The following is a 15,153-nucleotide window of genomic DNA, read 5'->3' as shown; positions in this document are numbered from 1 at the left end:
AAACCTTGGCATGAAGTTCTGATTCTGTATCTGAATGTGATATGATTCCGATGATGTTCCGTTCTGTTTCTATTAAGGCCCAGCCACAGGTATAATGGTGGTTTATAACCCTACCACGGGAATGAAACATGGAATACGGCCCAGCCACGGGTATAATAGTATAATGGTGGTTTATAACCCTACCACGGGGGTTAAACATAGTATTTGTCCTGATGTGATACTATGAGATGATATAAATATAATGTTTCAGTTTGGATATGCCAAAAGATTTTCTTTTTGGGAATAAGTTTGTTTTTCCGAAAATTTCGCTCTGATGTTTTGTAACAAGTTTTGTTTATGCATTATGAAAGAAAATATGTTGTTTCTGCATTCTGAAAGTAAATGTCTTGTTTTGCATACCGAACTTTATAAATGCTCATGTTTATATGCTAGTATATGCTCTCTGCTTACTGAGTTGTTGATAACTCACCCCTTATCTCCACAATATTTTTTTCAGATATTTTGATGGTTCAGCTGAGGATCAAGATTATGAGGCATTGGGTGAGATGATTTAGGTATAGTGGTTTAAGCATAGGAAGTTTTTTATGAGTATTGTCGATTTTTATTAAGAAATTTTATTGTGTTATGATGACTTGGCATTTTGGAAAATTTGTTATATTGAGGAAATTAGATTGAATCGAATTTTCTATATGATATTGGGAATTTGGAGTCTATTTTTGTTTATATTGTTGAAAGGTGAATTTAAGTGTTAGGAAGTAACTCGGACATGACTTGAATATGATTTAAGGTTTAGACTTTGTAGTTGACATAAGTTTGACTGAAAGATAGGTTTGAAGTTCTATAGACTATAGTAATGGGGTTTTGGGTTATCAGGAACTATAGGAAATAATTTTCAGTTTTGATGTTTAGAATTTTGCGGATTGCAAGGAAAAAAAAAAAAAACTTGTTGGTATTAGAGGTATTCGAATCTTCAGGCTTTAGGAAAGATGTTTTATGGAATTTGAGGTGTTGGATTTTATAGATTTTTAGAACTGATTTCATGACGAATGAGATTTTAAACTCTGTAGACTCATGCTATGGACTTTACAAATTGATTTGGATAAGATTGAAGGTTTAGATTTTAAAAATATATTGTTACTACGGTTGCGGGTACATTTATATATATATATATATAGGTGTTTTTATAAATTCAAAATATTTTATACATATTCATTTTGTGGTTAAAACCATTTGCATATGTTTATATGAACTCTATATTTTGAAACGTTTATTAAAATGCAAGTTTTCCATATTCCACCTCGTCATCAGTTATGAAACATTTCGGATCTGAATGCGACTGAAAATGAAAGAGAGTGTTCAAGAGTATAAATGAGTGTGATGAAATTCAAGGTGTGAGATTCTACAGACCATAATGAGGAGCGTGATGATATTTAAAATTTCAGATTTTAGATTTTTGCATATTTTAGGAAAACGATTTCTAAGACATTTGAGATTTTAATTCCGATAGGCGTAATTTTGTGGACTGTTGGAAATAATTCTCACAAGATTTAAGGTTTAGACTTCAGGTTGACTTCTTGGAAAGAGTTTTGGTTAGGATCTTGAGGCTTAGACTTGTGAAATTGATGTTTTAGAGGCTACAATCATGTTGGTATAATTTATGAATTTGATTTTGGTGAGTTAAAAATGTATGGACTAGTTAAACGTGGGGTTTAGCTAATTTTAGAGGTACGTGAGTGAGTTGCAATGTGTTTATGACTACAAGTTGTTAGAGTGCACAGCAGAAGCGTGGTGTTGGTGATATTAGCTTGAGAGTTTATGTCATTATTGGTATGAGGTTCATGGATTTATGGGAGAGTTAACAATTATTTTAGGTTTTTAATTATATTATTGAGGTTTTTATATTAGGTGAAGAATTTGAAATTTATTATCTGATGTTTAATTGCATTATTGAGGTTTATATTTTAGACTTGAAATGGCAGTGTGCGCAAACGTGTATGGCTAGGGGAAATATGAGAGAATATGATCGACAATATTGGATAGTTAGAATTTGGAATATTAGGTTCGACAAAATGATGGATGATGGAGGTAGGCATGGAATGGTTGTAGCGGAAAAATATTTAGGCTTTACTTGTGGTACTAGCAAATTTCGAGGACGAAATTTTTTTAAGGGAAGAAGAATGTAAAACTCAGGGCCTAAGCACAAACTAGAAGGGAGGCCAAGCCCACTACGATGTCGTTTTGATATTTTCCTTAATGCAATTTTCTTGCCGGACCGTTTTACTTTATTTTATTTTTTCTTTTCTTTTATTTGCTTTTCCTTCAATTTCTTCACTTCCGAAAATCCCTCCACCTCAAATCTTTTTTTTCTCCCCCACGTCTCGGTGGTTTTCTTTTCTCTTCCATCACACACTCAGACTCTCACTCACGCACGGCGCCACTCGTTCAATTCACTACAAGATGATCAGTCATCCTCCAAACTTTCTCTCTTGCTCCTTTTTTTCTCCGTAAGTTCTCTCCACCCCACGATCCAATCACTGCTCAAGCCTATCTCGGTTGGTCTCACTGCCATGAAACACAGAATTGTTTTTCCTCCCATGCAAACCGTGTAACGAAGCCCTTCCCGTCGAAAAAAGCACCGTAAACTCCTCAACTCACGGCCTCAACCCATGCATGGCAACACCCCGTTAGCCACCGTGTGAAAGCTGCCCAGCCTCCATCTGCACGTAAAATCGACGTCACCTCCTCTCACCTAGCCACCACGGAAGCCCCAGATCCTCCGCGTGTCAACCCCGCAAGCCCTCCTCTGTTTTGCAAGACCGAAACGTCGCGCTTCCTCCATAGTGAACCCTAGCCCCGCCGCCAAAACCAACCATGCCCCGTGATAGCCCAACTCGAGTTAGCCACCGCTGCTCTGCCCTGCTCCACCAGCCCACACGGTGACACCGTAACCATCCCAAAGCAAAGCCTCTGTTTTTAAGTAAGAAAACAGAGCAAATAAAGTGCTCTCAGCCCCGATACTTCCCGCACGATCGTCCACCACCCTCATGCGCCTTCATCGACAAACAGAAGATGCCGAAAAGCAAGACTCTACGTTCGAACTGCAGCCCCCACCACTCGGTCGTCGTGCTCCTCTCCACCGCAGACATGCAACACGAAGTGGATAGCACCTACTTCTCTCGGCACCACGCCAACCGCCCATGGAAACCACCATCTGAGGCTAACGCCGCCCCAATCCACCGTCTTATGCCACCCTTTTGGTTCTCCAGCACTATTTCCGCAGCCCTCATGTTGCATGCATGGAGCGTACGTAAACCACCTCCTCCCCACCTCTCTCTCTCTCTCTCTCTCTCTCTCTCTCACCACTTTTTCTCTTCGTCCACAGTGCACTACCGCTGCCTCAGCCACCTCGCCGCCGCTTCATAGCTGCTCTCACGGTGATGATTGGCATTCATTCGGTACAATTGTGGAAAGTTAAGAAGTCCAGGTAAGCGGGATTCATATACTAGTTTTGCATAAAAGATATAAAATGAGGTTGACTTTGAAAATATGCATATTTGTTTTTGAAAAGAAATCTGAAAACGACCTCAGATGTTTGTTTTGCATATGTATAAATTCTATATAAGAGAAATTATTTTCTGTCATGACTAGTGTAGACATGAGCTGATTTTGTTCATTCTGTTTCTGAACTATACAAAAGAGCGAATATGAAAATCTTAAAGTTTTTGCTATGAATAAATGAAGACGTTTTGGATTCTGTTTATTTCGAACATGTGAAATGATCTGAAGCTATTCAGTATTTTGTTTTGTAGGGATGTGTCATCTGAAAACCTTGGCATGAAGTTCTGATTATGTATCTGAATGTGATATGATTCCGATGATGTTCTGTTATGTTTCTGTTAAGGCTCAGCCACAAGTATAATGGTGGTTTATAACCCTACCACGGGGTGAAACATAGTATACGGCACAGCTACGAGTATAATGGTGGTTTATAACCCTACCACGGGGGTGAAACATGGAATACGGCCCAGCCACAGGTATAATGGTGGTTTATAACCCTACCACGGGGTGAAACATAGAATACGACCCAGCCACGGGTATAATGGTGGTTTATAACCCTACCACAGGGGTTAAACATGGTATTTGTCCCGATGTGATGCTATGAGATGATATGAATATAATGTTTCAATTTGGATATGCCAAAGGATTTTCGTTTTGGGAACAAGTTTGTTTTCCTGAAAATTTCACTCTGATGTTTTGTAACAAGTTTTGTTTATGCATTATAAAAGAAAATATGTTGTTTCTGCATTCTGAACGTAAATGTCTTGTTTTGTATCCCGAACTTTGTAAATGCTCATGTTTACATGCTAGTATATGCTCTCTGCTTACTGAGTTGTTGATAACTCACCCCTTATCTCCACAATATTTTTTTCAGATATTTTGATGGTTCACCTGAAGATCAAAATTATGAAGCATTAGGTGAGATGATTTAGGTATAGTTGTTTAAGCATAGGAAGTTTTTTATGAGTATTGTCGATTTTTATTAAGAAATTTTATTGTGTTATGATGACTTAGCATTTTGAAAAATTTGTTATATTGAGGAAATTAGATTGAATCGAATTTTCTATATGATATTGGGAATTTGGAGTCTATTTTTGTTTATATTGTTGAAAGGTGAATTTAAGTGTTAGGAAGTAACTCTCCGACCCGTGCGAGACCGGGGTGTTACATTTTCAATCAGAAAACAGAAAATCAAAAGTAAACACTCTACCCTTCGACTAACAGAACAAGTTTCTAACTTAAGGCGCAAGACGTAACTAATGGACAAAATACAATAAAAAAATGGGGGTGGATTCATAAAAATCAACAACCAAGAATCAAGTCTAAAGATAAGGCCAAGAATCAAGACCACATATAAGGCCAAGAATAAATAAAACAAGTTGACTCAAACACATACAGGAAAATGACTTCATAAGGCAAGTATTATGTAATCACTCCAAAGAAGGAAAAAAAACCTCAATAAAGGAAGGGGATCTCCTCAGATTTGAGGACACTACGCATAATGACTCAAAAAATCTTCTATCTTGAGAAGGATAGCATCTCCTTCAACCTCCAGATTTCCTACTTTTTTGCATTGTATTGGGAAATATGTGAGGTCATGAGAGACTGTACAATCATCCATTAGATTTCACTCCCAAACGACCCATGAACGTAAACCTTTATGTCAAATCACGTAAATCTACGTGTCTCTCTCTTATTTACATTTCGCATATTATTTATTGCCATGGATGAACGACCATAACAACGTATTGACGCCTGAATCTCAATCATGGGCCGGGGATGACTCTTTCTCATGTACTAGCCTGTTGTACAAATTTAAGCATTAACAACGATAGTCAATATATCAATATTGGGGAAGCTCGCGCACACAGGAAAATAGTCCTAAATGAGAGAGAGCATTCACCAACAAAGATATATTGTAGAGGTAACAGGTAGTTAAAAGATGAGGGAATGAAAACTTCAGAGTTCAGCAAATGAAAACTTGGTAATGTCTATGAGCATACACACAAGACCTTAACAAAGCTCCAACATTTCAAATTCTGTCATCTTCATCGATATTGAAGTACATAAAAGTAGTCTAAAAAAGAAGCATATATGTTTATGCTATGCTCGTCATCTGGAGGATCAACACACATCAAGGATCATCATCTCAAGCAGAGCAACAGAAAAGCAAGGCAGTTTAAAAGCGACGGATATATGTCTTTCCACTACTCATCATCTTTTCTTAAAACCATATTTCTTGCGTTCATAAAATAGGTCTGTTTTTGCACTCCCTAAATTAACAATTTTTGGACATCCATCCCTATCTTTCTCCTGCTGCGTACACTCCTTGCAATAGTAGGCATCAGAAATTCCCACTCCTCCACAAATAACACAGCGACCCTGAAAGGACCCATAGTTGCATTCATCACAAACGCGAACCAGTGTGCAAGGGCGCACATAGGAGTCACAGATTACACACTTCCCGTCACATTTCTCACAAAGGCGTCCGATAGCAATTCCCGGCTGCTTTCGGCACATAATCAAATCTGGATGATGCTTGGCCATGCTTTCTGCGACAAGCTCTTAGTTCCTGAATAGGAATAAGCAAAGAGCAGACAAAAATCCCTGCATTGAATGTTTTAGTAGAATTATATAATCAAAAAGAAAGAAAATCTCAAATACAAACAAAAAAGAAAAACATTGCAAATATTAATGTTTTTATCAACATCTCAGTTTCGAAATAGAAAAGACAGAGTATGTCCCCCAGCAAACAAATCCTTGCATATTAACATGTAGCATTGACTTTGTTCTCAGATGCCCGGTGCCAATAAAAAAAACATGTAAAATTGGACACACATCGAGCAACATCAACTGCTTGGATAGACAGCTGACAATCATCTGATGACATAGCTCAATATAAAACTTCTAACTTTCCCCCTAATTATCCAATCAAGCCACAGTTAGCGATAGAAAATAAGTAGGGAACAACTAGAGGTCAAAAAGTCCAACTGAAATTCACAGGAGGCTAAAAATGGTATAGGCAACAAAACCCAGGCTCTTCTCCAAGCAATTTCCTTATGGATTTTTTTAATATTTTTATTTGTCAATGAGTGTGTTCCTTCAGAAGTCTACTGCCGTTCAGCAGTAAACTCAATGCTTTCCAAAAGGAAAAGGGAAAGAGAAAATGAAAATAGTGGGCTCAGATCAGTGCCACTATTTTTACCTACAAATGCAAGTGAATCAATTGGCTATCTCTTGCTTCACTGTGATGTGCTTCGAGCTTTGTGTGGTATTTGACATTCATAGAGTGGCTTATGCCTCAAAGGACGGTAGAGTTTATGGCTTGCATGGCAGAAAAGTACTGTTTTTTGTTTAAAAAAATTGGAGAATGATTCCATTATACTTAATGTGGCGTCTCTATGAGGAATGCAATGTCCAGTGCTATGATGATGGGAGATGATGGTGTCAGAGCTGGAAAAACTACATTTAAATGCCTCTATTTTTGGGTGGCGGCACATCACAATCTTCACTTTCCTAACCTTGTAGATTTTAAGGATGAGTATTTTCCTAATTTCCCTCAAGATGGGTGCAATCTCTTGTAACTTACTGCATTCTCGGGCTGGGCCCCTCCGTGAAATTAATAGAATATTAATTACTTATAAACAAAGATTTACTACATACATTGATCGGCATGGTCCAAGACAGAACTCCTATGACACAAAACCTATAAGAGGTATGGAGGAAAAAAATTATCTTTCCTTCTTCTATTGGGCCAATAACAAAAATTGAAAAATAGGATCTTCTTAGGTCCTCAAGTTCACAGCAGTTGATGAACTTGAATGCTGTCTTATTTATATCTTATTACTTATCAAAAAAAGAACTTGATGGTTATATCTAAAATTTGATTAAATGAAAACCCAGTTTATATTATTTTCTTTTGGTTAACCATGTCCAATACATGGACAATGGGTGTCCGAAATAAAACAATTATACAACCTTAACAGTACATGAACCACAATCAGTAGTAGTAAATCATCAAATAACTTTCGACAGCTCGTATAACTCCCTTAATTTTTGGAATCAGATTGTAAAGAATCCTATAAACCTAAGTTCTAAGACGTCATGCCACAACGTCCCAAAAGCTCCGCTCAACCACTAACATTCTTTCCCAGCTTCTTCCCCTTTTGTGCTCAACACCACTCAATACGCTCAGTCTAGTTCCACACATTTAGTTTCAGAATAACCTAAACACAACCATATCTAACCTCAAACCTTCAATGCGGCACTTCATCAAACACTTGTCGCCTATCATTTACCTTCTGCTTTAGAGAAAAATTTACCGCCCCGACGAAATAATAATATCTAATCTCCTCCAACTAAAGTGAAAATATTTAAACGGTACTGCCTCAAACTCTAACAATGATATTTAACAGGCATGCACAAGCACAAAACATACTTAAAAACGCAACAAAACGTACGTATGTGTCTGCAGGACACGCACAGCATACACGTGTTTTGCATATACCTACAGATACTACTGGGTTTTATGACCTCCGTAAATCTTTTGATGATATTCAGCTAGTTTCTCTGATTCAAACATCAATGTGCAATTTCTAGGATTGTGATCTCAAAACCTCAATATCTCCAGAGTGCTACGAAAACGAGACATCATACTGAGAAAGAGAACAAAAGAATCATATTCATTATACACAACGGACCTGCGACGACGAGTCTCTGACGTGCGGCGAGGGCGAATGACGCTGTTCAGCTCCTTCGGTAGTAATATAGAAGCAGCTGCGGAGTGGGGAAAGTAGAAATGTTATCCTTCCACTTTGCTTTACAATAACATGGAATGTGGTAGAACAATCCAGCGTATTGGTGGGGCTTTTTTCAATAAAAATTGTACCTTGTTTTCTTCCTGCAGTGAAACGAGATCCAAATAGTCCAATCCAATGTTTTCAAAACCGTATCAGACACCCTTATGGTCAAAACATTAAAATAAAATATTTTGATATTAATATCATTTTAAAATAATTAATATATAAATAAATTATATATATAAATATATATATAAATTATATTCTAAAATAATAATCTATATATAAATAAATTATATATAAATATAAATACATATGTATATAAATTATAAATAATTTAGTCTGAATTGAAGATTAAAAAATAAACTTGTAGTTTGAAAAAAAAAAGTCAAAATATTAATCGGTACAGATCGAAATATAGGTCGGTACATGTCGAAATTGAGGCCGGTACGGCCGGTGCTACCGTTATTTAGGCCAGTACAAAATAGGTATAGTATCTGTACCGATCAGATTGTCGATACGAAAAATTTCAACCATGCTGATCGATGCAGTACAAAATTTGAAACATCCATTATTTATGATTAACATGGTGAAAAATGTTTTTCTCAAAATAAAAGTAATGGGAAAATGAATGATTGACCGTTGGTTAGGATAAGTCAAATCCTGGGTAGGTCTATCAATGCCTTTCCTGATAAATATGTCAACCAACAAAAAGATTTACAGCTTGAATATATAGTTTTTGTGCAGAATAATCTTATTAGTCAACCAATACAAAGTATATATGTCACTTCATTAAATATAGCTTTTAATTTTATAAAACTTACCTTTCATATTTCATATAGAGTTGTAAGTTATAAAAAAAAAATATATATATATATATATATATATATAGAGAGAGAGAGAGAGAGAGAGAGAGAGAGAGAGAGAGAGAGTTGTAAGAGCTGTAAGTTAATTATTTTCCTTTTGACCAATCCCTTCTCAATAATTCATGGTACGGAAATAGGGTATAAAAGAAATCGAAACCAGTTGACTTGGATCGTATCCATGGATTCGATCCGGTTTGTAACCGCTCCAGTGTAAGATCGATTCTCAAGAATTAAAACTGGTCAAAAATCAATTTAAACTAAACCAGATTAGTATATATATTTTTAATTTTTTATATTCTATATAATTTTTATATTATATTATATATATACATATATATTATATGCTAAATTGTTAATTAATATAATATAAAATTTTAATCTTATTATTCAAGTTTATTAATTTCAATAATAAGTTAGACATGCACTACTACTGATACTATACGAATATAATTGGATATTAATGAATCAGTAATTGTTAATAATAAATACTAAGTTCTAATAATTAAATTTAGTATTAGAAAAGTTATAATAATAAACTTATATAGTACCACATGTATAAAGGTTAAACCGGACCGAATTGAAATTGAAAAAATCAAAAATTTCAGTTTTAGTGATGAATTGATCCAATTTTTAAAATTAGTATGTACCGATTCGGACCTTCCAAAATTTATATAAAATCGGATTGGACCAGTTACACCTTTATATGGAGAAGATATTTTTCGTTTTAAACTTGTAATCTCCAAATATCATAACAGTTGATGCGCACGTGTTTTAAGTGATTTTCCATTTTAATGGTTGATATAAAATATTACTTAAAATACATGACATTACTATATATATATATATGGCTGAAATAATAAAATTGAAGATGAGAAGTAACATTTATGTTCTACTTTGTATAACCAACAATCAAAAGAGTTAGATCAGAAGTATTTTGAGATGAGTTGAGATGGTTTGTGAATAGTAAAATAAAAGTTGAATTATTTATTATATTTTATGTAGAAATTTGAGAAAATTGTAATGATGAAATAAGATGAGATGAGTTGAGGTGGATTTTGAATGCAAACGAGGCCCGAAAGCTATTGCAATTTGTCAAGGGGGACTGAGTTTATTGAGAATGATAACTAAACTAACGAAAATAAAAAAGATCAAAATTCAAAGATCTATTTTTAATAGGAAAATTTAAGTTAGTGCCATGAATAGTTACGAGCAGCCATGAATTGATCAAATTATTAAAAAAATATTTATCATTATTTATTTAATATCGATAGAAAGATGATAATTGAAAAGATAATAAATAACAATTTTTCTTAATTTAGTTTTACCTTTTACCTTTAGATCATAACAGTAGTTAGAATGGTTTAGATTTGACATCATGGTTGATTTGAAACCTTCATCCAAATTCTTCCATCCAAATGCAATCTAATTGATTGTTATTGAGTTTTAGCTTTATGGTCATATAAAAATGAATTAAATTACTTAATTACATATTAAAGGTAATATGTTTATTATTATTATTTTCTAATACATCCAACTATTCATACATTACATATCATATAAAGAAATGCTACCATGTCGTTGATCTAGTTATATCGCTCCATTTGTCTCAATATTAACGTGATATAGTGCCACGTGGTTTATTAAAAAAATAATAAAAATTAAAAACACAAACATAAAAAGAATAAATAAAACCTAAGATCCGGTCTTCATTTTTTTTTTTTTTGTAATTATGGCCTCCATTTTGTTTGGCACCAAGTGGTGGTGCAACGTAAATGGGGCAAAGTGAACATGATAACTAGAGCGGATAATAGTAGTTTTCTATCAAATAAGAGTAATGTTAGATATAATCCTAAGTTAGATGCAAACTTCGTGTATTCTATTTGAAAAAAGTTAGATCCATTAAAAATTGATTTTTCATATGAGTAATTACCTACTTTTTTAAAAAAATAAAAGAGTGTAAAACAGCAAACTTGCACTCTAAGGTTCCGTTTAGATGTTGAGCTGAGTTTAGATGAGTTGAATTCTTTATGAATAGTAGTGAGTTGATATGGTAGTATGAGTTTCGTGAGGACCAGCTAAGATGTGTTTGAATTAATATGAGTTTAAATGTATTTATGGAAAATTAAAAAAGGTGGTGGGTCCTACGTGGTAAAGATGTGTTGAGTTAAAAAAAGTTATAAGTCTCATGTATAAAAAGGTTTTGAATTGAGTAATATTTAGTGATTTGAAAGTTGTCTGTTTAGATATTTAGATAGATCTAAAACAGAACCCGATTGGCTGAACACATTTAAAGATCCAAACGAGGCACAAAACTACAAAATTACAAATATCATTTCATGACGAATAACAAGGTCCCAAAATCTTCCATCCCCTTTCCCTTTCCAAATTTCACCTAACCATCCCCACTTGCGCTCAGCAATCATGCATATAGGCATCATATGATATGGCCATTTCACATTCTTGAATCTTCACACGCAATTCAGAAAGTACTAAAGATGGAACTAGCTTTTGGAACCGTTAACGCTGTATTCGATTAAAGCCAAGATATGGGGAGCGAGGGACCAGCTGGAGGGCACGTATCAAAAGTATGGGCCTGCATCCAACGTGGTCGTGGTCCCTTTCCTACAATAAACTTGACCTTTTTTGTATGTACTATGAAGTCCCTTTCCTTGCTACCAATATTCTTATATATTCTGGGTTGAAAGAGTTTTGCAGAGTGAAAACTGCAAAACATGTCTGAATTATCTAATTCTGCAGAAGTTAACTTTGAGTCTTACCCTCCTATCTTTCGCCGGCGGCCGGAGAGCCAGAACCAGAACTTCGACACCGCGGTTGCTGATGCTATCAACAACGTCGACATCCCAGATTCCGACCCCATACCTGTCATCGATCTCCAATGCTTAAGCCTTGACAGTCTCGGAGAAGCTTGCAGAGATTGGGGTCTTTTTCGTTTAGTCAACCATGGGATTCCTCCTGCTCTTTTGAGCCAGCTTCAAGACCATGCCAGCAAGCTTTTTTCTCTTTCATTCGAATTCAAGCAGAGCCTCTTTGGCAGCCCTTTGTCGTACTTTTGGGGCACCCCTGCCCTTACTCCATCGGGTGCAGCCCTACTGAGAGGCCCCCAGAAGAGTATTAGCTGGGTTGAAGGGTTCAATGTTCCTCTTGGTCCACTCTCGCAGCTGGAACCTGAAGATCCCGTACTTGCTTCTTTCAGGTACACCTTTCTCGTTGGAGCAATAACAATTTTCATTCTTTTTTACCGTAAATGGTGATTGCATGGGAAAGATATTGATGGACAATAAAGTAGAAAGATTAGACGGTTCAAATGTCTTTTTTATCTCATCTCATTTTCTCTCATCTAACAAACGAATCCTTAATTCTCACGGGTTTGATTGCGATAACTAGTGAAGTGAAACTAACTTATCTTTGTCAAAGGATATGTACGGAAGAATCTTAAGATGTTACTATTTAGAGAAATATTGTAGACACAAAGGGGTTATACAAAAATAAACTCACAAGCTGATGTGGTACATGAGATTGTAAAGTAAATCTAACGGATTCTATGCAATTACATTAATTTATGAGTTTATTTTGTATAATCTCTTTATGTATGTAGCAATTCTCTACTATTTATGTATAAATACAATAAGAATTGTACTACGTATATTTATAATTTTACGTACAAGATTCATTTTATCGGATTTTGTTTCTGAATTCAAATTTTAAATTTTTTAATCTTGAACATATCCAATACTGATACATGACATATTGTTATGTACTTATAAATATAAATAGCATTTTTCAATGCAACACGAAAAGAAGTGAGATAAAGCAAAATTTGTTGATAGGTTTGTATTTGGATTTAGGTTTAGGTTTTAAATAACGGCAAGATGCAATACCAATTACTCTATAACTTATCTACAATTTTATATTAAAAAATTATTTCTGTCACTTTAATTCAAAATTATTTTCCTGACAATACATGATAAAATAATTATTTAATACTTAGTTGTAAATGGATTGTAATATCGGTCGTCTTACTATATCATTTTCCTTTAAATAAATAAATTTGAAATGACAATTTTTAAATTTAATGGAATTTGAAATCAATGTTAAATAATGGTTTAAATTTGACTCTTCAAATATTAATCTATGATCTAAATAGGAGATTCGAATTTTAAAGGAAACCAAACTAAATTCTCTTCCTAAATCTAGCTGTCTAAATGCATTATCAATTTTTTATTTTTTAATGCTCAATATGATTTATGAGTTATTTTATTCTCAAGACAGTGTGTAGAACAAACCATCCATATCACTTAATAATAAGATTTAATTTGTAAGATTTAAATTTTAAAATGTATCTTCTAAATAAATTAAGTCATGTAAGTACTTTAGTAGATGTACGTGTTCCACACACCGGCTTCAAAATATAAACTTTTCATCATTTATTTAGTTCCATTATTCTTTTATGTTTAATTCTATATGCGTCACATGAAGATTACTGCTAGAAGAATATGGAAAGCATCTGGCTAGACTTGCTACCACCATATTTGAGGCAATGGTGATGAAACTCAATCTGAATTTAGAAGAAGTCAAGTCCAATCTATCGGAATCCACAGGATATGTACGTATTTACCGCTACCCACTACACTCCATGGCTAACTCCACATGGGGCCTAGACGCGCACACAGATAGCTCAGTGTTGTCCATTTTGAGCCAATACGAAGTGGGTGGACTCGAAGTCCTCAAAGACAATAAATGGCTCCAAGTTAAACCTTTGTCCAACACTCTACTCGTCAATCTTGGAGATATGATGCAGGTTCCTAATCCTAAGTGCTTCTTTTAGGATAAAGAAGATTATTTATTTTTCATCTTGAATTTTATCATCTTCGGTACATAACATTAGCTGACGTGGTATGGAGATGCTTAAAATGTGACATATCAGTTGATATAGCTGAGATGATAAAATTCAAGATGATGAATAACACCGCTCTTAAGATAACATGAAATCACGTCAGTTTGTGAGATCTCTTTGTAGTTAAAACGTTTTTTTCTAACATAAAACAAAATACATTCATCGATGATTCATTGGATTATTTTGTTTTTGGTTGATGATGAGATTTGATTATAGGCAATAAGCAACGACGAGTACAAGAGTGCGGAGCACAGAGTCAAGCTAAACAAACAGAAAGAGAGGATCTCAATCTGCTACTTTGTGTTCCCAGATGAAGGCAGTGTGATTCGGAGTTCCAAGTACAAGCCCTTTACATACACTGATTTCCGAGCACGAGTGCAAGAAGAATTGAAGACCCTTGGGTTTAAAGTTGGGCTTAGAAATTTCAAGCTTACTCGGGCCTCTTAAGCCCAATGGACTTGCAAACAATGCTCAATAGGACATGCAAAAAATAGTTTCTTTTCTTTTTGTTTTTGGATAACATGAATAAGAAGGTTTTAGTGAGAATATTATCAAAATATTTTACTATTATTTATTATTTTATTGTTATTTTTTACTTACTTTTCACTATTATTTATTATTATTTAATATTATATTATTACTTTTTTACTATTATTTACAGAATACCTAAGAATGCCTCAATATCCAACACAACCTTACTCTCACTTCCTTGACATTTATTTGATGGTGTCCAATCTGCAAACACATTAGAAGATGCTTAAAAGTAGGAAAAAAAAAAAAGTTCAAGATTCTGTTACATTTGATATTTTATTGATTCTAATCACAGTAATATTTTGAGGAGAAGTGCTAGATTTACAAAGTAATCTTATAAAAACAAGTTTATAAATTGACGTGAGTTAATATGATATGTCACATCTATTTTACATAAAGTAGTGTTTAATAATCTAATATATACTACTATATCAAGCTGCATTTAGTTATAAGCTTTTATTTTAAGTTTACAAATCTAATTTAG

At 34.4% G+C, this 15,153-nt stretch overlaps 2 protein-coding genes across 2 annotated transcripts; one reads left to right on the top strand and one right to left on the bottom strand.

The window, feature by feature from the left end:
• Positions 1–5,523: 5,523 nt before the first annotated feature.
• Positions 5,524–8,384, bottom strand: LOC121240512 (PHD finger-like domain-containing protein 5A). The gene is made up of 2 exons (XM_041137966.1): positions 8,259–8,384; positions 5,524–6,130 (listed from the first exon to the last, which is right to left on the bottom strand). Exon 2 carries the CDS (start codon positions 6,103–6,105, stop codon positions 5,773–5,775), a length of 333 nt encoding a protein of 110 aa, XP_040993900.1. The 5' UTR covers positions 6,106–6,130; positions 8,259–8,384; the 3' UTR covers positions 5,524–5,772.
• A 3,506-nt stretch (positions 8,385–11,890) lies between these two features.
• On the top strand, positions 11,891–14,670 carry LOC121240511 (gibberellin 2-beta-dioxygenase 6-like). The gene is made up of 3 exons (XM_041137965.1): positions 11,891–12,437; positions 13,721–14,042; positions 14,355–14,670. The coding sequence occupies exons 1-3, from the start codon at positions 11,956–11,958 to the stop codon at positions 14,583–14,585; spliced, it is 1,035 nt and encodes a 344-aa protein (XP_040993899.1). The 5' UTR covers positions 11,891–11,955; the 3' UTR covers positions 14,586–14,670.
• The last annotated feature ends 483 nt before the right edge of the window (positions 14,671–15,153 follow it).

Source organism: Juglans microcarpa x Juglans regia, chromosome 7S (genome assembly GCF_004785595.1).
Source record: "Juglans microcarpa x Juglans regia isolate MS1-56 chromosome 7S, Jm3101_v1.0, whole genome shotgun sequence".
NCBI lineage: Eukaryota > Viridiplantae > Streptophyta > Magnoliopsida > Fagales > Juglandaceae > Juglans > Juglans microcarpa x Juglans regia.
This window is presented reverse-complemented; position numbering and strand designations above follow the sequence as displayed.